The sequence below is a fragment of the Rhinopithecus roxellana genome, chromosome 12 (genome assembly GCF_007565055.1).
Source record: "Rhinopithecus roxellana isolate Shanxi Qingling chromosome 12, ASM756505v1, whole genome shotgun sequence".
Taxonomy (NCBI): domain Eukaryota; kingdom Metazoa; phylum Chordata; class Mammalia; order Primates; family Cercopithecidae; genus Rhinopithecus; species Rhinopithecus roxellana.
The window spans coordinates 106,986,351-107,008,561 of NC_044560.1; the positions used below are offsets into that span (position 1 = coordinate 106,986,351).

At 52.0% G+C, this 22,211-nt stretch overlaps 1 protein-coding gene across 7 annotated transcripts in view; it reads right to left on the bottom strand.

Annotated features, from left to right (window-relative positions):
* The window catches only part of ZC3H4 (zinc finger CCCH-type containing 4), a 68,912-nt gene that overhangs the window by 19,084 nt on the left and 27,617 nt on the right, over positions 1-22,211 (bottom strand). For all 7 annotated transcript variants that reach the window (XM_030913537.1, XM_030913538.1, XM_030913536.1 and 4 more), the window contains 9 exons: positions 19,794-19,948; positions 18,726-18,822; positions 18,467-18,606; positions 17,760-17,870; positions 14,291-14,402; positions 13,629-13,738; positions 3,414-3,775; positions 2,907-3,250; positions 235-486 (listed from right to left, as the gene is read on the bottom strand). In XM_030913537.1, the coding sequence (XP_030769397.1) occupies positions 235-486; positions 2,907-3,250; positions 3,414-3,775; positions 13,629-13,738; positions 14,291-14,402; positions 17,760-17,870; positions 18,467-18,606; positions 18,726-18,822; positions 19,794-19,948 (1,683 nt within the window). The remainder of the gene's footprint in view (positions 1-234; positions 487-2,906; positions 3,251-3,413; positions 3,776-13,628; positions 13,739-14,290; positions 14,403-17,759; positions 17,871-18,466; positions 18,607-18,725; positions 18,823-19,793; positions 19,949-22,211) is intronic.

The window sequence follows — 22,211 nt, forward strand, 5'->3', positions numbered from 1 at the left end:
CCTACTCTATGGGATCAGTGTCTCTCCTGAACCCAACACAGAAAGCCATCCCTGACTGCCAGTTTTCTCAGGGACATACAGCAGCCCCAGCCCGGCTTCATGGCCCTGGACAGGGGTCCTCCCTAGCCATGGGCTCCTTCCCGACAGGAAACCCAACCTGGAACACCCCACCACCTCCGCTCCCCTGCACAGTGGCCCAGGGCCTGTGCCCCGGCCCCTGGGGCGGACACGTGCCTTCCTCATTCTCCCGGTCCTGCTTGCTGCTCTCAGCCAGCCTCCTCGCTCTCTCCTCCTCCTCCTGCTGCTTCTGCTGGATCCTCAGGTACAGGGCCCTCTGGGCTGAGGGCAGGAAGTCAGGGACACCGGCGCCTGGCTTCGGCCGGCCTGGGGGCCCTCCCTCAGAGAAGCTGTCGGGCTCCAGAGGGTGCTCAGGGAAGAGGTGCTCCCCAGGCTCCCCTGGCAGCTCTTCGTAGTGCCCGTAGTCCTCTGTGGCAGGGAAGAACCGAGGGTTCATGTCGGGAAGGGCCTCCAGGTGCCAACTCCAGCCCCCCCCTGCCCCTCACTGCAAACCCACCCCGATGGCGATGGAGGACGACGCACAGCCTGCCCCTGCCTGCCCTCCCCAGGTCTCAGGGGAACGGAGCCGCCCATGGGTAGCCCCGCCTACGTGAAGAATGAGGTTCAGAGAGGTTGAGTGATGGGGGCAAACGCTTATGAGGTGGAAACAGGATGGAACATCGGATGTACATTTGTAAGACGCAAGGAGAAGGCTTTGAAAAGACAGAAACAGTCCCTCCGGGACGCAGATTCTAGAGAGGCCAGGGATGGATCCTGCACTCTTTCCTGTACTTGTTTAATTATTTTGGATGGACAGGAGTTTCATGGTTTCTTTCTAACAATTAAGAAGGAAACACTGTACATCTCATAGTGAACTCAACCATGTTCAACACTAAAAGCCAGGAAAAGAGAATGAAATGAGCCAAAGTGCTGCTCTGGCCAACAGAGGCTCCAGAGTGCCTCTCCTCCTGCTCCACAGCATTAGGGGGTCTCTCAGGAAGCACCGGGCCTCCACCTCCTGCAGTGTGGGCACTGGCACCAACCACCTCACCCCATGCACTCCCCCAGTGCCTAAGCCAAGAGCTGTGGGCAGCGGCGCAGGCTGACGTGGGGACGCAGCAGGCGTAGAGGGGAGGGCAGGCTCGGCGACACCTCCTGCATGTTGCGTGTGTGCATCACATGTGAGCATGGGAGACAGCGAGTCACCGAGACGGGGGGATGTCTAGAGTCAGTGCTTCACCACAAAACGCTATGCAGTGATGGAAATGTTCTAGATCTGCAGGGCAACATGTGGCCACCTAAATCTTCCTGGGGCAGCCGAGCATTTAAAACGTGGTGTCTAAAAAAGTGCACTTGTAACTTAGCTTACATTAATTTCAACTTCGTCAAGTGAATCTGATGGGCCAGCCTGCTCTGTGACACATCCCAGTGCAGAGCTGGGACCCACTCGACGAACCAGACAGCCAAGGGTCCCCCTTCACACACAGTGTGTGCACACACCAGAAACCACAGACCATACATGTTAGAGGGAGGATTTTATGAAACAGGATTACTCTAGAGATACCTACTGCTACCAATGTGACCGACTTCTGGTTCCCCGCCAGCAGAGCTTCTCCCATGCACCTTTCAGATGCTTTTGTTAAAGGGGGTGGAGCTGAGAGAACCCCAGTACCTCATTGTGGCAGCCTGTTTTTCTCATCTTTCTAAAGCACCCACTCTCACCCGAGTACCTGCTCTCCTGGCTCCATGCACCACCTAAAGTCAAAGCCCATGTTTACATTTTGATCTCTAGCCTGGGCCTCTCCCTGATGCCCCTGAAACCACCCCTCAAAATTTCTACGTGGCCGTCAGAGGGGCAGGCACCCTGGAGTGACTATGCCCCATGTCCAGCGCCCCATCCTCAATGCTGCTCCTACCTGCCTTGCAAAACACACACGGGACTCACACTGCTCTACGGCGCCGCATCCAAACCTCAAAGCCCTGCCTTGCACTCCAGCAGCTGCCCTGCTGCCTCTGCCCAGGGACAGCCCCCAGCAGCTGCCACAGCAGCATCCCCAGCTCAACACAGGGCCGCCCCCACCCAGAGGTCCCATCGTTCCTCACGTTGCAAGTGCTGCTTCACTTCTCAGAGAGACTTTTGTGACCATCACCACTGAGGCACTGAGCCTTCTGGCCCACCACCACGGTACCCCACCTTTTCTTCTAACAATGGCCAATGCTGAAAGGAGCCAACTCCTCTATCTACATGCTTGCTACCTGCTTCGTTCCACCAAGATGCAACTGAGCAAGGACAGTGGTGGCCTACTGTGCCTGGCCCTCCTCCTCCAGAGGGCTGCACATCGCATCTCCTACAGCTGCAGCAGCGTCATCCAAACCCCTCTGCTCACTGCACACGTTACCAATGCAAAAGGAAAAAAAGGCAGGAAAACGGCCGGTAAAGGGCACAGAACCCACAGAGTCCTGGGGTGGACACTGGTTGCTCCAAGCCAAGAATTGCCTGGAAAGAGAGAGTTTTGGCCAGGCCACTAACTGAGCCCTGATGGGCCCATCAGCCTCTCAGTCTCACACCCTTGCACACTCGTCCCTCTAACTTCCCACGCTTCCGATTCCAGGCACAGCTTGCAAAATTAAAAAGAAATAACCTATAATGATAATAAACAGAATATTCCTTTTTTCCTCAACAGAATAATAAATCCTATGTTACTGAAAACATTCAACCATTAAATGGGACAGAGATGGAGTCATGCTTTCGAAGAGACTCGGACAAATGAAGAAAAATCACATCTCCCTGACTACTCCACTGTGTAAAGCCCACAACCCCAGGCAGTCACACCTGGAGCCCCGCATACCTGCATCCCCCAGGAGTCCGGGCTCCATCTCCATGCCCTCCTGCTGCTGGTAGAAGTTTTCATAGAAGTTCTGGGCTGGCGGGATAGGGGGCATCATTCCAGAATGTGGGGAGTCTCCAGGGCCGTAGGGCATCATTGGAGGGCCACCAGGGCCCATGGGTGGGCCAGGATTCATGCCAGGGCCCATCTGCATGTCGGGGTGCATGTCCGGGTGCATGTCGGGGTGCATGTCTGTGTGCATGTCAGGGTGCATGTCAGGATGCATTGGACCGCCCATTGGCCCTGGAGGTCCCATGTTGGGCCCAGGGCCCATTGGCCCTGGGGGTCCACCGGGTCCAGGGAACCTAGAAGAAGGAAAAGGTGCCTGTGAGGGAAGCTGCAGACCAGGACTCCCACAGCTGGGGAGAGAGGCAGGACCCTGCCCCAGCCAGGCTTACCCTGACAAGAGGAACCTGGCTGGGCCCAGGATAGCATCCCCTGCCTACCGCGGGGGCCCAGGGCACTCACCTCACACCCAGCTTCTCAGCCAGCTGTCCCGTGGGCCGTACCACAATCTCAAACAAGGAGGGGATCTTCTTGTTGTACATGTCCTGCTGCTGCAGTTGCTGCGGGGACAGCGGCTCATGTACTGGCATGGGCATCTGAGGGGGCCCGGGTGGCGGGGGAGGGGGTGGGGGTGGGGGTGGGGGGCCACCCTGCATTGGCCTGCCGTTGGGAGAGGTTGGAGCCTGTGGGCCAGGGGGCCGAGGAGGGGTGGGCAGGAGGCCCACACCAGGGGGCGGTTTAGGCAGGGGGTTGATGCCCTGCTTCTTCAGTTCCTCCACCTCCTTCTCGTCCTCGGCACCTGCTTCTGCATCATCAGCCAACATCTGCGGGTGAGAAAGAACAAAAGAAGGTGTGGACAGGGTCAGGATGGAAACGGACCTCTCCAGGTCTCAGAGCTGAAGTTTATGAGAAGGTCCACAATACAAGGACCTTGAGGTCTAAAGGCATAAAGCTAATGACCACAATGGCTCTGTAACAAAAATCATCAGCCATCTCTCTGCTCCACTCTCTGGGACCAGCTGCGGGGGGTGTGGGGGGGGCGCCTGTTCTTGCTTGATGGCAAAATACAAGAGAAAGTGTACTGTTCAACCATTAAAAGTGAAAGATTCGGCTGGGCGCAGGGGCTCACATCTGTCATCCCAGCACTCTGGGAGGCCGAGGTGGGTGGATCACTTGAAGCCAGGAGTTCAAGACCAGTCTGGCCAACAAGGAAAAACCCCGTCTCTACTAAAAATACAAAAATTAGCTAGGTGTGGTAGCGCATGCCTGTAGTCTCAGCCACGCGGGAGGCTGAGGCAGGAGAATCACTCGAACCTGGGAGGCAGAGGTTGCAACGAGCCAAGATTGCACAACTGCACTCCAGCATGGACAAGAGATGAGACTCTGTCTCAAAAATAAATACACGGCCGGGCGCGGTGGCTCAAGCCTGTAATCCCAGCACTTTGGGAGGCCGAGACGGGCGGATCACGAGGTCAGGAGATCGAGACCATCCTGGCTAACACGGTGAAACCCCGTCTCTACTAAAAAATACAAAAAACTAGCCGGGCGAGGTGGCAGGCGCCTGTAGTCCCAGCTACTCGGGAGGCTGAGGCAGGAGAATGGCGTAAACCCGGGAGGCGGAGCTTGCAGTGAGCTGAGATCCGGCCACTGTACTCCAGCCTGGGCGACAGAGCGAGACTCCGCCTCAAAAAAAAAAAAAAATAAAATAAATAAATAAATAAATAAATACACAAGGCCAGGCGTGGTGGCTCATGCCTTTAATCCCAGCACTTTGGGAGGCCACGGTGGGCAGATCACCTAAGGTCAGGAGTTCAAGGTCAGCCTGGCCAACATGGTGAAACCCCGTCTCTACTAAAAATACAAAAAAATTAGCCGGACATGGTGGTACTAAAAATACAAAAAAATTAGCCGGACATGGTGGTGGCCACCTGTAATTCCAGCTACTTGGGAGGCTGAGGCAGACGAATCGCTTGAACTCGGGAGGCAGAGGTTCCAGTGAGCCGAGATCACACCACTGCATTCCAGCCTGAGCGAGAAAGCCAGACTCCATCTCAAAATACAAAAACAAAAACAAAAACAAAACAAAGTGAACGATTCAGTGGCATTTGGCACATTAACAATGTTATGCAACCACCACTTCCATCTAGTTCTAGGACATTTTCATCACCCCCAAAAGAGACCCTGTATGAACTAAGCAATCACTCCCCATCCTCTGCCCCCAGCCCCCGGGAGCCACTCTGCTTCCTGTCTCCGCAGACCTGCCCCTGCTGGACAGCTCCTGCGAACAGATTCATGGTGCTGAGTGTGACGGGCGCTTTCGCTTAGCAGAGTGCATCTACGCTGCTACATCTATCAGTATGTCACTCTGTTTTTTATGGCTGAATCATATTCCACTGTCCTGTTTGGATGTTAAGGGCCTCTGATCTCACCTGTAATAAGACCCAAACTCCTGAACATCACCTTCAGGGCCTAAGACCAGGAGTGGGTGTGTGGCTATCTGGGGAGGACTGGGAAGCTTCTCGGCAGCTTCATTTCCTCCCACGATCCCAACTCCTCCAGCCCAACCACCCAGCCTCACTTCAGTGCAATGAGCAGTCAAGCTCTCCCCTACAGGGCCAGGACCAAGCTTCCCCCAGGCTTTTATTTTTCCCCGTTATTCCCATGTGGCTCAACATCACCCAATTGTTTAGGTCCCTCATTAGATGTCAATTCATAGTGTCTGTCCAGTCTCCTGTACTCACTACTGGGGCACCAGGAGTTCTCTGCTAACACTGCCTATGCCTTGTTAGATTATTCAGTAATTCCCGTGTTGATCCTGGCTCACCACCTCCCTGTCAACTCCATGAGGGCAGGACTGTTTCTTCCCTGCTTTATCCCCAGGGCCCCCACAAGACCTGATACAGGGCAAATGCCCAATGAGTGAATGAGAAATGTCAAAATCTCAATTGGACTAGAATGTTTCATCAGTTAGGATCGCATGCAGAAAAGTGAACACAGCAGGCCTGGCTGCTCTCCTTGGAAGGCCTGCTTGCAAGGTTAGGCCTTGGCTGGTGTCTGGCAAGCTGGATTGTGGGAGGGCTCCCAGCATTCACTGTCTAGTAAGAGGGGCTCACTGCATCTAAACTGTTTCTACAACCAATGCAGTTTGTGCTGAATGCCTGCTTTGCCCCCCCAGATCTGGAATTTTGGTCCATGCCAGGCAGAGGCTGCCTAGGTGAACAGCCCTAGTGAAAACCCTGGGCGTTAAGCAAGTCTTCTCGCAGACAGAATGGCACTCGTGCTGTCATAACTGGAGGAGGGCAGCGTGGCCCCCATGTGTCCACGGGGAGAGGATGTGCCTGCTTCCTCCGGGTGCCCTCATGTACTCGTTCCCGGGGCTGAGTTTGCCTGTGTCCCTTCACTGGAGTAACATCTTGGCTGTGAGTCCCCCAGCAAGTTGCTCTGGGTCATCTTGGGGACCCCAGCACAGATCCCTTAGTGGGTCCTAACACGGGGTCAGGATAAACTAGTCCTGCCCCTCTGCCCAGGAACGGCAGGGATGACAGAAATAGGACCCCCTAGTGGGGGTTGTGCAGTCGCAGTTTTCCCTTCTCCTAGCCATTAGCAGTGGCACCTGGACCCTGGAACCCCAGGGTCCAACAAGAATGTGGCTTCATGGAGGAGGGGTGGAAAATGACACGGTGGAATCCCTCTGTCCTTCTGAGCCCTGCTACTCCAGGTGTGGTCAGCGTGTGAACCAGCAGCGCAGGGGGACCCGTGGAGGCAGAATTCGCATTCTGCCCTTGGAGTGTGGGCAACGCCACCTGAGATGAGCCTTGCTGGGAGGGCCCAGAGCCTTGCGTCAGCTCCCAGCACTGCTGCTTTCAGCACTGCCATGGGCTTACTTCCTCCTGGCCCAAGGGCCCTTCCTCAGCTGTGTGTGTGGCCATGGGTTGCGCTGCATCTGCCACCCTGCATTTCCCGCCTCCTCTTCAGTCCTGACTGCCGCACATCCTGGGGCCACCACTGGCACCTCCTCACAGAGCCTCCTGAACGTCTGCCTCGTGAATCGAGCCCAACTAGAGTCCTGGGCTCCCACACTTGTTCTTCACGGCCTGATCCCTGTGTGTGTGCACGCATACACACACACACACACACTCACACTCCCCATGTGTCATCAGCATCTGCCCAAGGACCTAACCCTGCCTCCTCACCACCCCCAGTGCCTGGCACAAACAAGGCACAGAGATTTATCGAGTGAACGACTAAGCAAGGAACACAAACAAATGCACTCTGCCATTCATTCCCTGGAATCCAGAGGCTGCGTCCAGCGCAGAGAAGAAAGGAGCTCAGGCTCTGACTGGTTGACTCCAACATGGAGTCAACTGCAGAGTCAACCCAAACTGCTCATCGGTCCTGCCAGCACAGACCCTGTGGCCCCTCTGTTCCTGGCCCCTCCACCAGCAAAGACACTAGCTGAGACAACTAGCACCCCACTAGGTGCCAAAGCCTCTCTAGCCAGGACAGACTCTCAGTGATCAGAGGAGTTTCCAAAAGTCAGTCACCTTCTGCAAGCAAGAAGTAACACTTGTAGAGGTACAGAGGCATGTGGGCTGAGCCCATCAGGCCATGTGAATAAGCACCAGGAAATGGAAACAACGCAAATGTCTTTCAACAGATGACTGGATAAACAAACGTAGATCATCCACTTGGTGGGGCACCACATAGCAACAAATGGTAATGAACTGCTACTTGCAACAACGGGTGAATCTCAAAGGCTTCATGCCAAGTGCAAGAAGCCAGACTCAACAAATGCACGCATGTGCACTGTGTACACTCACACTCTTAAAGTTTGCTTACCCCACAATTCTATTTATATGATTTGCTTAAAAAAGCAAAACCAAAAGACAGACCCTGACCCACGGTTGCCGCACTGGAGATGTGGGGTGGCATTTACTATAAAAGACACAGCGGAGTTTCTGGGGTGACAGAATGGGTTTCCTAGATCCATCATGTGGGGTGGTGACATGACTCAGTGTGTTTGTCAAAACTCATAGAACTAGGCCAGGTGCGGTGGCTTACGCCTGTAATCCCAGCACTCTGGGAGGCAGAGATAGGGGGATTACGAGGTCAGGAGTTCAAGACCAGCCTGACCAAGATGGTGAAACCCCGTCTCTACTTAAAAAAAAAAAAAAAAAAAATCAGCTGGCCAGGCGCAGTGAGTGGCTCAAGCCTGTAATCCCAGCACTTTGGGAGCCCAAGCTGGGCGGATCACAAGGTCAGGAGTTCAAGACCAGCCTGACCAATATGGTGAAACCCCGACTCTACTAAAAATACAAACATGAGCCGGGAGTGGTGGTGCACGCCTGTAATCCCAGTTACTCAGGAGGCTGAGGCAGGAGAATCGCTTGAACCTGGGAGGTGGAGTTTGGAGTGAGCCAGGGTCGCGCCACTGCACTCCAGCCTGGGTAACAGAGTGAGACTCCATCTCAAAAAACAAACAATTAAATAAATAAACAAATAAATAAATTAGCTGGGCATGGTGGTGGGCCTCTGTAATCCCAGCTATTCAAGAGGCAGAGAATTGTTTGAACCTCGGAGGCGGAGGCTGGAGTGAGCCAACATTGCACCACTGCACTCCAGCCTGGACGACAGAGCGAGATTCCGTCTTGGAAAAAGAAAAACTCACAGAACTATGTATCAGGCGCGGTGGTTCATGCCTGTAATCCTAGCACTTTGGGAGGCCTAGGTGGGTGGATCACCTGAGGTAAGGAGTTTCAGACCACATGGCTAACATGGTGAAACCCCGTCTCTACTAAAAATACAAAAATTAGCTGGGAGTGGAGGCAGGCACCTGTAATCTCAGCTACTCAGGAGGCTGAGACAGGAGAATCACTTGAACCCAGGAGGCGGAGGTTGCAGTGAGCCGAGATCACACCATTGCACTCCAGCCTGGGCAACAAGAGTGAAACTCCATCTCAAAAAAAAAAAGAAAAAAAAAATTGGTACCAAAGACGACACACAAAAACATACAATGCTAAGAGCTGGTTAAAGCACTCAGATAAATTTAGAAGGTATGGATTGCCGGGCGTGGTGGCTCAAGCCTGTAATCCCAGCACTTTGGGAGGCCGAGACGGGCAGATCACGAGGTCAGGAGATCGAGACTATCCTGGCTAACACAGTGAAACCCCGTCTCTACTAAAAATACAAAAACTAGCCGGGCGAGGTGGCGGGCGCCTGTAGTCCCAGCTACTCGGGAGGCTGAGGCAGGAGAATGGCGTAAACCCGGGAGGTGGAGCTTGCAGTGAGCTGAGATCCAGCCACTGCACTCCAGTCCGGGCGACAGAGCGAGACTCCGCCTCAAAAAAAAAAAAAAAAAAAAAAAGAAGGTATGGATTTTCAGCTAGGCATGGTGGTTCACATCTGTAATCCCAGCACTGTGAGAGGCCAAGGCGGGCGGATCACCTGAGGTCGGGGGTTCAAGACCAGCCTGACAAACATGGAGAATCCCTGTCCCTACTAAAAACACAAAAAATGAGCCGGGCGCAGTGGCACATGCCTGTAATCCCAGCTACTCGGGAGGCTGAGGCAGGAGAATAGCTTGAACCTGGGAGGCAGAGGTTGCGGTGAGCCAAGATCGCGCCACCACGCTCCAGCCTGGGCAACAACAAAACTCCATCTCAAAAAAAAAAAAAAAAAAGAAGGCATGGATTTTCAGGAAGGGGTCTGTGTGCATACTCCCAGGCAGAAACCTACAACCCTCTAAGTTTTGCAAACATCAAGTTTTGGTTTCAGAAAACATTGTTCTCTACAGAATTTACTTTTCACAGATTCAAGTACCATTATATTTTCTCTCTGCTGGCTTCACAGGTGCCTTCCATGAAACCAAGGGAGATCAAATATAATCCCAAAGCCATTTAAAAAATGTTTTTTCCAGCCACTGAAACTACACACAAAAAGCTCCCATAAAGTATCTTTATTTTTCCATTATTTGTTATTATTTCCTAAAAGTATGTTTGCAGCTAAATGAGACACAGTGTTAAAAATTAATTTCGCGAAGTGGGTGGATTATTTGAGGTCAGGAGTTTGAAACCATCCTGGCCAACATGGTGAAACCCCATCTCTACTAAAAATACAAAAATTAGCCAGGTGTCGTGGTGCACACCTGTAATCCCAGCACTTTGGGAGGCCAAGGCGGGTGGTCACTTGTCAAGGCAGGTGGATCAGGAGTTCGAGACCAGCTTGGCCAACATGGTGCAACCCTGTCTCTACTAAAAATACAAAATTCAGCTGGGAGTGGTGGCAGGCGCCTGTAATTCCAGCTACTCAGGAGGCTAAGACAAGAAATCACTTGAACCTGGGAGGCAGAGGTTGCAGTGAGCCGAGATGGTGCGACTATACTTCAGCCTGGGCAAAAGAGTAAAACTCCGTCTCAAAAACAAACAAACAAAAATTAGCCGGGCGTGGTGGCGGGCGCCTGTAGTCCCAGCTACTCCGGAGGCTGAGGCAGGAGAATCGCTTGAACCCGGGAGGCAGAGGTTGCGGTAAGCCAAGATCGCGCCACTGCACTCTAGCCTGGGCAACAGAGCGAGACGCCATTTCTTTTTTTTTTTTTTTTTTTTGAGATGGAGTCTCGCTCTTGTTGCCCAGGCTGGAGTACAATGGCACAATCTTGGCTCACCGCAACCTCCGCCTCCCAGGTTCAAGTGATTATCTTGCCTCAGCCTCTCTAGTAGCTGGGATTACAGGCATGCACCACCTTGCCTGGCTAATTCTGTATTTTTAGTAGAGACAGGGTTTCTCCATATTGGTCAGGCTGGTCTTGAATTCCCAACCTCAGGTTATCCGCCCGTCTCGGCCTCCTGACGGGGGCGGGATTACAGGAGTGAGCCACAGCGCCTGGCCAAGACTCCAGTTCAAAAAAAAAAAAATTAATTTCACCTGTTTCTTTTTACTTTTAATTTTACTTTTAATTTACTAGAAAATTTTAAATGAACGAAGTCGTTCTGTGGTGCTCCTATGGGTAGCACTGCCCTAGAGCACAAACTTGGAGCCTCCAGCAGGGGGCAGTCCTCAGTCAGAGATCGGTAAGTCCTCCCAAGGAGACATGAGGCCTCCCTGAATGGCCACTGCTTCCCCAGTCATCAAACAGCTCAGACTCCAGGAATGTACCGATTACAAAACCCTACGGCAGGCCGGGCGCCGTGGCCCACACTTGCAATGCCATCACTTTGGGAGGCCAAGGCGGGCATATCACAAGTTCAGTAGTTCGAGACCAGCCTAGCCAACATGGTGCAACGCTGTCTCTACTGAGAATAGCTGGGTGCAGTGGTGTAGTCCCAGCTACGCTACTTGGTAGGCTGAGGCAGGAGAATCGCTTGAACCCGGGAGGCGGAGGTTGCAGGAAGCTGAGATTGTGCCATTGCACTCCAGCCCAGGTGACAGAGCGAGACTCCGTATCAAAAAAACAAACAAATCAGCCAGGCGTGGTGGCTCACACCTGTAATCCCAGCACTTTGGAGGCTGAGACAGGTGTATCATGAGGTCAGGAGATCGATACCATCCTGGCTAACACGGTGAAACACCGTCTCTACTAAAAATTTTTTTAAAAATTGGCCAGCATGGTGGCAGGCGCCTGTAGTCCCAGCTACTCGGGAGGCTGAGGCAGGAGAATGGCGTGAACCCGGGAGGCGGAGCTTGCAGTGAGCCGAGATTGCACCACTGCTCTCCAGCCTGGGCGACAGAGACTCTGTCTCAAAACAAAACAAAAAAACCCTAGGGTAGCAGGCTCCCCAGAGGGACTGACCTTTTCCTACAGGTGCCCTGCCGATGAGGAATGGATGTTCTCCTATGTCTGCTTGCATGGGGCTTCCCCTGCACCCCTCACAGGGGTACCCCTGCCACCAGTTAACAAGACAGTCACTGACACATGGACTCTGGAAGCTGGCAGATGTGCTGATGTCTTGATCCTTTCCATTCTCAAAAAAATACCTAATCTCCTAGAACCTCCTGTGAACTAGAAGGCAGGAAAGCTTCACTTGAAAGGATATCTGTTTTTGGCCGGGCGCGGTGGCTCAAGCCTGTAATCCCAGCACTTTGGGAGGCCGAGACGGGCGGATCACGAGGTCAGGAGATTGAGACCATCCTGGCTAACACTGTGAAACTTCGTCTCTACTAAAAAAATACAAAAAACTAGCTGGGCATGGCGGCGGGTGCCTGTAGTCCCAGCTACTCGGGAGGCTGAGGCAGGAGAATGGCGTAAACCCGGGAGGCGGAGCTTGCAGTGAGCTGAGATCCGGCCACTGCACTCCAGCCTGGGCGGCAGAGCGAGACTCCGTCTCAAAAAGAAAAAAAAAAAAAAAAGAAAGGATACCTGTTCCCGTAGCCACTCACTCCCCAGATGAATCAGGAAACTCAGGACTGATATTTGGGTATTTAACCCTAACCCAAAGTCCTCAGCCTAACTCCTCAGAGAGGACAACTGATGCCAGGATGAGTTTCAAATGTCACCTGGCTAAGTGGAGAAGCCATGACACCTCCCCCAAGGGAGCCTTCCCCTTTAGAGACCCCCAAATTCCCTTTACTTTCTCTAATGCATAACGGAGGCCCTGAGAGTTGCAAGAAAACGTTTAACTTTTCCACCAAAATACAATCTTTGCCTCTTCTTTGTACATCTTTGGTTTTTTGTGGGTTTTCTTTGAGGTGGAGTCTCACTCTGGAGTGCAGTGGCTCACTGCAGCCTCAATCTCCTGGATTCAACAGATCTTCCTACCTTAGCCTCTCGAGTAGCTGGGACCACAGGCATGTGCCACAACAACCTGGCTAATTTTTTTTTTTTTTTTTTTTTTGAGACACAGTCTCACTCTGTTGCACAGGCTGGATGGAATGCAGGGGTGTGATCTCGGCTCACTGCAACCTCTGCCTCCGGAGTACCTGGGACTACAAGCATGTGCCACTACATCTGGCTAATTTTTATATTTTTAGTAGTGATGGGGTTTTGCCATGTTGGCCAGGTTGGTCTTGAGAACCTGGCCTCAGGTGATCTGCCCGCCTCAGCTTCCCAAAGTGCTGGGATAACAAGCGTGAGCCACCACACCCAGTTAAGTTTTTCATTTTTTATTTTATTTTATTTTATTTTAGAGACGGGGTTTTGCCATGTTGCCCTTAGCTCAAGTGATCTGTCTGCCTTGGCCTCCCAAAGTGCTGGGATTACAGGCACGAGCCACTGCACCCAGCCCAACCAATTTTTTTTTCTTTTTTTTAAAGCAGAAACAACGTCTCACTACATGCCTAGGCTGGTCTCGAACTCCTGAGCTCAAGTAATCCTCCCACCTCAGCCTCCCAAAGTGCTGGGGTTACAGGTGATTCGTATATCCCTGTGTATCGTGGGCTCTCTCTAATTGACACCTAAGAGATTACATTCATGCTTGGAGGCACATCAGGCAGTATTCCCTTCATCTGGCCATGCCCCCGGGAAACAGCAAAAGCCTGTCCTGGCTTAAGACAAGACACCTGTGACCACCTCAACTCCCTGCAGAAGAGGACACAGTGCCCATGTCCTCCTTAAAATGGCCCAACTCCAGATCAACCCAACTGGGCACTGCAGAGGCTGGACAAGCAGACTATAGCACTGAGACAATGGACTGCACATGTCCCAGTTCCTGTGAGCCGTGCACCCCGTTTCCCCCCGGACATTACCTTATCCAAGAGCTCCCTCGTCTCTTCCGTCAGAGGGTCGTGGGAAAACATGCAGTCGTCACCATTGATGCAGTTCCCAGTGGTGTGGTACAGCTTACACGGGAAATCACGTTCATGGCAAATTAAGGTAAATGCTTCATCTCAGAGAACACACCCCGCCCCAGACCCAAGGCAGAATCCAACTCCCTTTGCTTTGGAGATGAGAAATCTGAGCCCAGACAGGTGAGGCGACGTGCTCAGGGCTGCTCAGTGGGTTGACAGGAGATCCATGGAGACACTCCGGCACTCCAGACTGCAGAGCACTTCCCGCCCCACCACACTGGCTGGGGGCTGCTTCCTCAGATGATCAACCAGACTAGGGAAGTTAACGACTCGTCCAAGGTATAAAACGACCTGGAAGAATCTCAGCCAATAGTATGGGCTAGTCTTCAGAGCCTGCATAAACAGAACATACGCCATGTGCGTCTCAGTTTATTCCCTGGTAGGATGGGAAAGGCAGACCCCTCTGAGTGTGGACTGAGTGTTAAATGAGACGGAGATTCACAGAAAGCTCTTGGCACAGAAAGAGAAAGCACAGTGAAGGAAGGTCAGCTGTTACTAATGTCAAGGAGCAGAGAAGTTCTGCACCCTCATTCAGACAAAATGCTGGCACTAAAGGATATCATGCATATAGGGGCAGTTCTCGGCTCTGGCACAAAATCCAGTGATGTAAAACTTGCACAATTCTCGCTTCTTTGGGAGTTCGATGTCATGGCTAAAATTACAGTGGTCTCCCTAGAAGAGAAGCAATGAAAACGTAAGGTGATGGTGTTGGAAGCTCTTGCTTACTTCTCTCTGCAAAGGAAAGAAATACTCTGTCACTGCTGGTGCATGGAGGGGCCAATGACAGAAACGAATCCCCCTTAGGAAAGGATGACAGGTCTAGGAAGGGCAGATCCCAAAGACTGTTGCCCAACCTTTTTTATTTGGAGACAGGGTCACACTCTGTTACCCAGGCTGGAATTCAGTGGCACAATCATGGCTCACTGCAGCCTCCACATGTGGGCTCACGTGATTCTCTCACAGCCAGGACTACAGGCCCACACCACCAAGCTCGGCTAATTTTTTTGTATTTTTTTGTAGAGACAGGGTCTCACTATGTCGCCCAGGCTAGTCTCAAACTCCTGGGCTCAAGTGATCCTCCCACTTTGGCCTTCCAAAGTGCTGGGATATATAGACATGAGCAACCAAGCCTGGGTACTTCCTGAATTTAAAGAAAAGCAGGCCGGGTGCGGTGGCTCACGCCTGTAATCCCAGCACTCTGGGATGCCGAGGCGGGTGGATCACGAGGTCAGGAGATCGAGACTATCCCGGCTAACACGGTGAAACCCCCGTCTCTACTAAAAATACAAAAAATTAGTCAGGCATGGTGGTGGGCACCTGTAGTACCAGCTACTCGGGAGGCTGAGGCAGGAGAATGGCGGGAACCCGGGAGGCGGAGCTTGCAGTGAGCCGAGATCGCGCCACTACACTCCAGGCTGGGCAACAAGAGTGAGACTCCGTCTCAAAAAAAAAAAATACAAAAAATTAGCTGGGGGTGGTGGTGGGCACCTGTAGTCCCAGCTACTTGAGAGGCTGAGGCAGGAGAATGGCATGAACCCAAGAGGCAGAGCTTGCAGTGAGCCAAGATTGTGCCACTGCACCCCAGTGTGGGTGACAGAGCAAAACTCCTTCCGTCTCAAAAACAAAAAAACAGAAGTAAAGCCTTTTGTCTGTTTTCCGTTTTTCTTCCTCCCAGCCCTTGGATGTGATGCCGGGAGGCACAGCAGGCATCGCTTTAGGCATTGTGTAACCATGAGGACAAAAGCCACGTTTTTTGTTTTTTTTTTTTTGTGAAACGGAGTCTCGCTCCGTCGCCCAGGCTGGAGTGCAGTGGCACAATCTCGGCTCACTGCAAGCTCTGCCTCCCGGGTTCACGCCATTCTCCTGCCTCAGCCTCCCAAGTAGCTGGGACTACAGGCGCCCGCCACTATGCCCGGCTAATTTTTTGGATTTTTAGTAGAGACGGGGTTTCACCGTGTTAGCCTGGATGGTCTCGATCTCCTGACCTCGTGATCTGCCTGCCTCGGCCTCTCAAAGTGCTGGAATTACAGGCGTGAGCCACCACACCCGGCCAAAAAAGCCACATGTTTAAAGATGGCAGAATGGTAAGCAGGAATGAGCATAGGTCCCCCAGGGTGCCCCCGACCACTGCGCTGCCAGGTATTGCTCACCCAGCTCCAGACTCCTGGTTCTGAGAGACAAATGTCTATGTGTTGAAGCCAATGGATTTTGTTTTCCTTTATTTCCAGTTGAACACAATCTCAACAAGACAGTATCTAGGTGAAATCCAGAATTGTGTTCTCCATTCCGCATCATTTAGTCCTCAGGAATCACTCACCATAACTGAACTGAAGACAGAAGCTGATCTGTCCCCCTAACTCTTAGGAATGCTTATTTGTTTATCTTATTTTTTTATTTTTTATTTTTTATTTTTTGAGACAGAGTCTAGTTCTGTCGCCCAGGCAGGAATGCAGTGGCACGATCTCGGCTCACTGCAACCTCCACCACCCGGGTTCAAGCGATTCTCCTGCCTCAGCCTCCCGAGTAGCTGGGAATAGCTTGTAATAGGCACCCACCACCAAGCCCAGCTAATTTTTGTATTTTTAGTAGAGTAGGGGTTTCACTGTGTTGGCCAGGATGGTCTCAAATTCATGACCTCGTGATCCGCCTGCCTCGGAGTCCCGAAGTGTTGGGATTACAGGCGTGAGCCACCATACCCGGCTAATTTTTGTATTTTTAGTAGAGATGGGGTTTCACCATGTTGGTCAGGCTGGTCTCGAACTCCTGACCTCAGGTGATCCACATGCCTTGGCCTCCCAAAGGGCAGGGATTACAAGTGTGAGTCACCGTACCTGCCCTTTTTTTTTTTTGATACAGGGTCTCACTCTGCCACCCAGGCTAGAGTGCAGCAGTGCAACCCTAGGTTATTGCAGCCTTGATCTCCCAGGCTCAAGTGATCCTCCCACCTCAGCCTCCTTAGAGGCTGGGACTATAGGCAGACGCCATCAAAATGGGTTTTAATTTTTTTTTTTTTTTAAGAGATGGGGTCTATGTTGCCCAGGGTGTATCATTTGTTTTTGCTTATACGTATTTCAAGTTTCTTAACAGAATATAAGCTGTAACTAAATAAGAAATACTGGCCGGGCGCGGTAGCTCACACTTGTAATCCCAGCACTTTGGAAGGCTACAATCAGGAGTTTGGGACCAGCCTGGCCAATATGGCGAAACCCCATCTCTACCAAAAATATGAAAATTAACCAGGTGTGGTGGCATGCACCTCTAGTCCCAGCTACTCGGGAGGCTGAGGCGTGAGAATCGCTTGATCCCAGGAGGCAGAGGTTGCAGTGAGCCGAGATTGTGCCACTGTACTCCAGCCTGGTTGACAGTGAGACTTGGTCTCAAAGGAAAAAACAAACTATTTTATACATAACATTATTTGTTTGAAGCATCTGTTTCTTCCCAAGACAGATGCAGGGGTGCAGTATGCCCTGAGCACACATCTGTTGGTGTCTGTTGCTGCCTGGGATACTGGGGTAAAAAGTTGCCGGCTGAACTAACGCTGGGTTATTACACTTGTTTCCTTCGGTGGAAAGAATTCTGTGGTCATTGGTCCATCATCTGACATTGAACTTTGCTATGAAGTCCATGGTTAACTTCATCCTCCCCTCCTCTTCTATCTGGATGCTTTAATCATTCCCCATGCAACCCTGAAGCTCAGTAACTTCACCAGGATATGCTGCTTCTCTGCATTCACATCAACCTTCATAATTACGTTTCAGGCTATATGGACCGGTTGAAAATTTTGGCCAAAAAATTCCCCTAAAACCCAAAATCCTTATCTTGTTGTGGGTCCTCCTCACTCTGAAAGTCAACCTGAGTCTTTCAGGGCCCCCCAGGCAGCTCTCAGTACCCGCAAGTGTCCACAAGGACAAAGACCACACAGTCACTCCCACCCAGCATGACCATGGCTCCAGAACATTCTGGAAGCTGTGTGTCCTCTGGGGGCTGCTGGCCTCCTAGAGGTGCCCGGGAGTTTTCAGCACTCCTTACCCAGGTGCACCGCCCTTCCACGAAGTACTTGCAGATGACTTTGCCTTTCTTGTCCGACTGCTGGTGGGGCTTGTCATGGTCACGACTCCGGTAGCTTCCACCACCACCATCCTGCAATGGACAGGGTGTGGATGTAAAGGGGGATGAAAGGAAAGGGTGGAGATGGGATTGGGGTTAATAAGCAGCACGGGAGAAGGGGATGAGGACTCCCTTAAGAGCTCACAAGAGTATCGATGGGCAGGGTGCATCTAACACTGAGGCTGCGTGCACATTTAAGCCCCACGGTGTAGGGTGCTGGTGCCTGGTGAGGAAAAGCTCTAGCCCTTGGAGCTGTTAGTCACTTACACCTGAAGTTCCACACACCTGTGGAGGAACACATCCACCACACCTAGAGGCAGTGGCATGGGCCTCCCTGCAAAACCTTCCAAGACTAACTGGATGGTTCACCTAGAACCTTCTGAACCTCAGAGACGTGTTAGGTATGGCTGCAGGTGCTGCTAATGACATCGTTTTAAACACAGGGTCTCAGCAGCAGTACATCTCCTCAAGATATCGCTGGTTATGCTGGTCAACGCTGGCCAGCCCTCTGGGAGGTGGCTAATGACAGCAAGGGGGACAGGATCAGCTTACAGAACGACTCATTAAAGGGAAAAAAGGCTAAGAAGGGATCTTGGCCCAAACATCAGATCAGAGTGGAGTCAACTCACGCCCATGTCCTCATCATAGAAGTCTTCGTCATCGTTCATTCCGCCCTTGTTCATCCCTCCTCGGCTGCCACCTCGGCCTCGACCCCGGCCCATCCCTTTCCCTCGGCCTCGGGAGCCCCTGCCACGGCCTCGACTTAGTCCTGCGGAGGAGAGACGGTGTTAAAACCTGCTGACCACCCCCTCCCCACCCCTGGGACTAGATTCCAGCAACTGCTGGAATCCCTGCCCCACCCAGCGTGTCCCCTCCAGGCCTGCCTACCTCGGCCTCGGCCGTCTTTGGACCGGCGGTACTGGTTCAGCTCCTTGGAGTACTCGTCATAGTCGTCATCTCCCATTGGCTCCTCACTCTCTCCATACTAGAATCCGCAAAGGAGAGGGCAGGAGAGCGTCAGGTAGGAAACAATGAACACCGTCCCCACCTACACACTGCCCCTTTCTGAAGGATGGTGACCATCCAGGGGACTCATACCATAACCCATCTCCACAGAGCCTGACAAAAGACAGGTGGTCCCAATCCTTCCCACTGCAGTCTTCACTCTGAAAACCCAACCCAACAGGCAAACCCAGCATGGCGCCTCCCTACATACACATCGCTGTGGGGCTCCAAAAGGGCAAGTGGGCAGTGGGCCATGGACTGGCGTGGAAGGTCTGTGGGTAGGACCAGGATGGCAGGTGCAGTGCGCCTGCCGCTCCTTCTCCCGGGTGGGGGCAGGGATGAAGGACCACGTGCCTGGCTGGAAATGTCTCTAGAGGACTTTCAGGAAACTTCTCTCTAGTGACAGGATGTTTTTCACAGCACATCCTGTGATACCTCCTTTTTTTTTTTTGAGACAGAGTCTCGCTCTGTCGCCCAGGATGGAGTGCAGTGGCGCGATCTTGGCTCACTGGAACCCCGCCTCCCGGGTTTAAGTGATTCTCCTGACTCAGCCTCCTGAATGAATAGCTGGGACTACAGGCACGTGCTACCACACCTGGCTAATTTTTTTATTTTCAGCAGAGACAGGGTTTCACCGTGTTAGCCAGGATAGTCTCCACCTCCTGACTTTGTGATCTACCCGCCTCAGTCTCCCAAAGTACTGGGATTACAGGCGTGAGCCACCGCGCCTGGCTGATACCTTTTCTACTTTAAACCACATGAAGGTTTTATCTATTCCAAAATGATAAATGAACATTTTTAAACACATACATCTGCCCTCTGAGGCTTCCTTTCCTTCAGAAGGGTCATATGTCTTCCTACCTTAGCCTCACAGCCTCTATGAGCAGTGCTCACGCCCCGGAAAGCCCACCAGCCTCACCCCGACGTCCCCAGGGCCAGAGGAAACCTTACGTCCATCTCTTCCTCGTAGAAATCCTCTTCATCCTCCGGGTGGTCTCCTCCCATAGAGCCTCTGCCCCTGCCTCGGCTGCCCCTGCCCATGCCACGGCCTCGCGATCCTCCACGGCTTCCTCGGCCCCTGTAGCCCCGGCCCCGGCCTCGGCTGCCTGCATGGAGATTCAGACAGTGAGCCTTCAGAGGGAGCAGATGCCACCAGCAAGAAAGAAGACAACCTACTTTCTGCTTCTGAAGTCAATCACTTCAGCCTCTTCCTCCTCCAAGAAGCCTTCCCAGATGCCCCTGGTAGGCTAGTGGACCCTCTGGTTCTCTCAATGGGGGTCCCTCAGCTCACTGGACACACAGCTACTGCAGTACTCACTCCCCTTCCTCACAGGGACTTGTCCACTTAGGGCTGCACTGTCCAATATGGCAAACACCAGCCCATGGGCTAATGAGCAACTAACACGTCTGGTCCAAACTATAAGATGCTAGCGTTGAAGTGTGACAAGACTAGCCCTGTAGTTTGAACTTGTGATTTAGACAAGAGTCCAAAACACACTCTGGACTTCAAAGACTTAGCTAAAAAAAAAAAAAAAAAACGCCAGGCGCGGTGGCTCAAGCCTGTAATCCCAGCACTTTGGGAGGCCAAGACGGGCGGATCACGAGGTCAGGAGATTGAGACCATCCTGGCTAACACGGTGAAACCCTGTCTCTACTAAAAAATACAAAAAACTAGCCAGGCGAGGTGGCGGGCGCCTGTAGTCCCAGCTACTCTGGAGGCTGAGGCAGGAGAATGGCGTAAACCCGGAAGGCGGAGCTTGCAGTGAGCTGAGATCCGGTCACTGCACTCCAGCCCGGGCGACAGAGCGAGACTCCGTCTCAAAATAACATAACATAACATAACATAACATAACATAACATAAAACATGACATAACATAAAAAAATAAAATAAAATAAAATAAAATAAAATAAAAAGCTGGGTGTGGTCACGCATGTAATCCCAGCACTTTGGGAGGCTGAGGTGGGCAGATCACCTGAGGTCAGGAGTTTGAGACCAGCCTGGCCAGCACGGTGAAACCTTGTTTCTACTAAAAATAGAAAAATTAGCCAGGTGTGGCGGCACGCGCCTGTAGTCCCAGTTACTCGGGAGGCTGAGGTGGGAGAATTGCTTGAACCCAGGAGGCAAAGGCTGCAGTGAGCTGAGACTGTGCCACTGCACTCCAGTTTGAGCAACAGAACGAGACCACGTCTCTCTCTCTCTCACACACACACACACACAAAAGTGAGAATATAAAATATCTCATTTGTCTAATTTGATTACATGTTGAAATAAGATTTTAAACATATTAGGTTGAAAATAGAATATCAAAATTAATTTAATTGGTTTCACTTTTTCCTTCACTTAAAAAAAAAGAAGAGTGGCCAGGTGCAGTGGCTCAATCCTATAATCTCAGCACTTTGGGAGGCCCAGTTGGACAGATCACTTGAGAACAGGAGTTCAAGACAAGCTTGGCCAACACAGCGAAACCCCATCTCTACTAAAAATACAAAAACTTAGTCCAGTCACAGTAGCTCACATCTGTAATCTCAGTACTTTGCGGGGCCAAGGCGGGCGGATTGCCTGAGCTCAGGAGTTCAAGACCAGATGGGGCAATATAGTGAAACCCCATCTCTACTAAAGATAAAAAAGCCAGGCATGGTGGTGCGGGCCTGTAAGCCCAGTTACTAGGCAGGCTGAGGCACGAGAATCGCTTGAACCTGGGAGGTGGAGGTTGCAGTGACCCAACACGGTGCCACTGCACTCCAGCATGAGTGACAGAGTGAGACTCTGTCTCAAAAATAAATACATAGGCCAGGCGCAGTAGCTCATGCCTGTAATCCCAGCACTTTGTGAGGCTGAGGTGGGCGGATCACCAGGTCAGGAGATCAAGACCATCCTGGCTAACATGGTGAAACCCTGTCTCTACTAAAAATATAAAAAATTAGCCAGGCATGGTGGCGGGCGCCTGTAGTCCTAGCTACTTGGGAGGCTAAGGCAGAAGAATGGCATGAACCCGGGAGGCAGAGCTTGCAGTGAGTCGAGATCATGCCACTGTACTCCAGCCTGGGCGACAGAGCAAGACTCCATCTCAAAAAAATAAATTAATTAATAAAATAAAATAAATAAATAAATAAGATGGGTGTGGTTGTACATGCCTGTATTCCCAGCTACTTGCGGGAGTGAGGCACAAGAATTGCTTGAACCTGGGAGGCAGAGGGTAGAGGTTGCAGTAAGCCTAAATCGTGCCACTGCACTCCAGAATGGGTGACAGAGCAAGACTCTGTCTCCCAATAAACAAAAAAGAGTGATGGGGTCAAGTTGTGTTGCCCAGGCTGGCCTCCAACTCCAGGGCTCAAGTGATTCTCCCACCTCCACCTCTCAAGTAGCT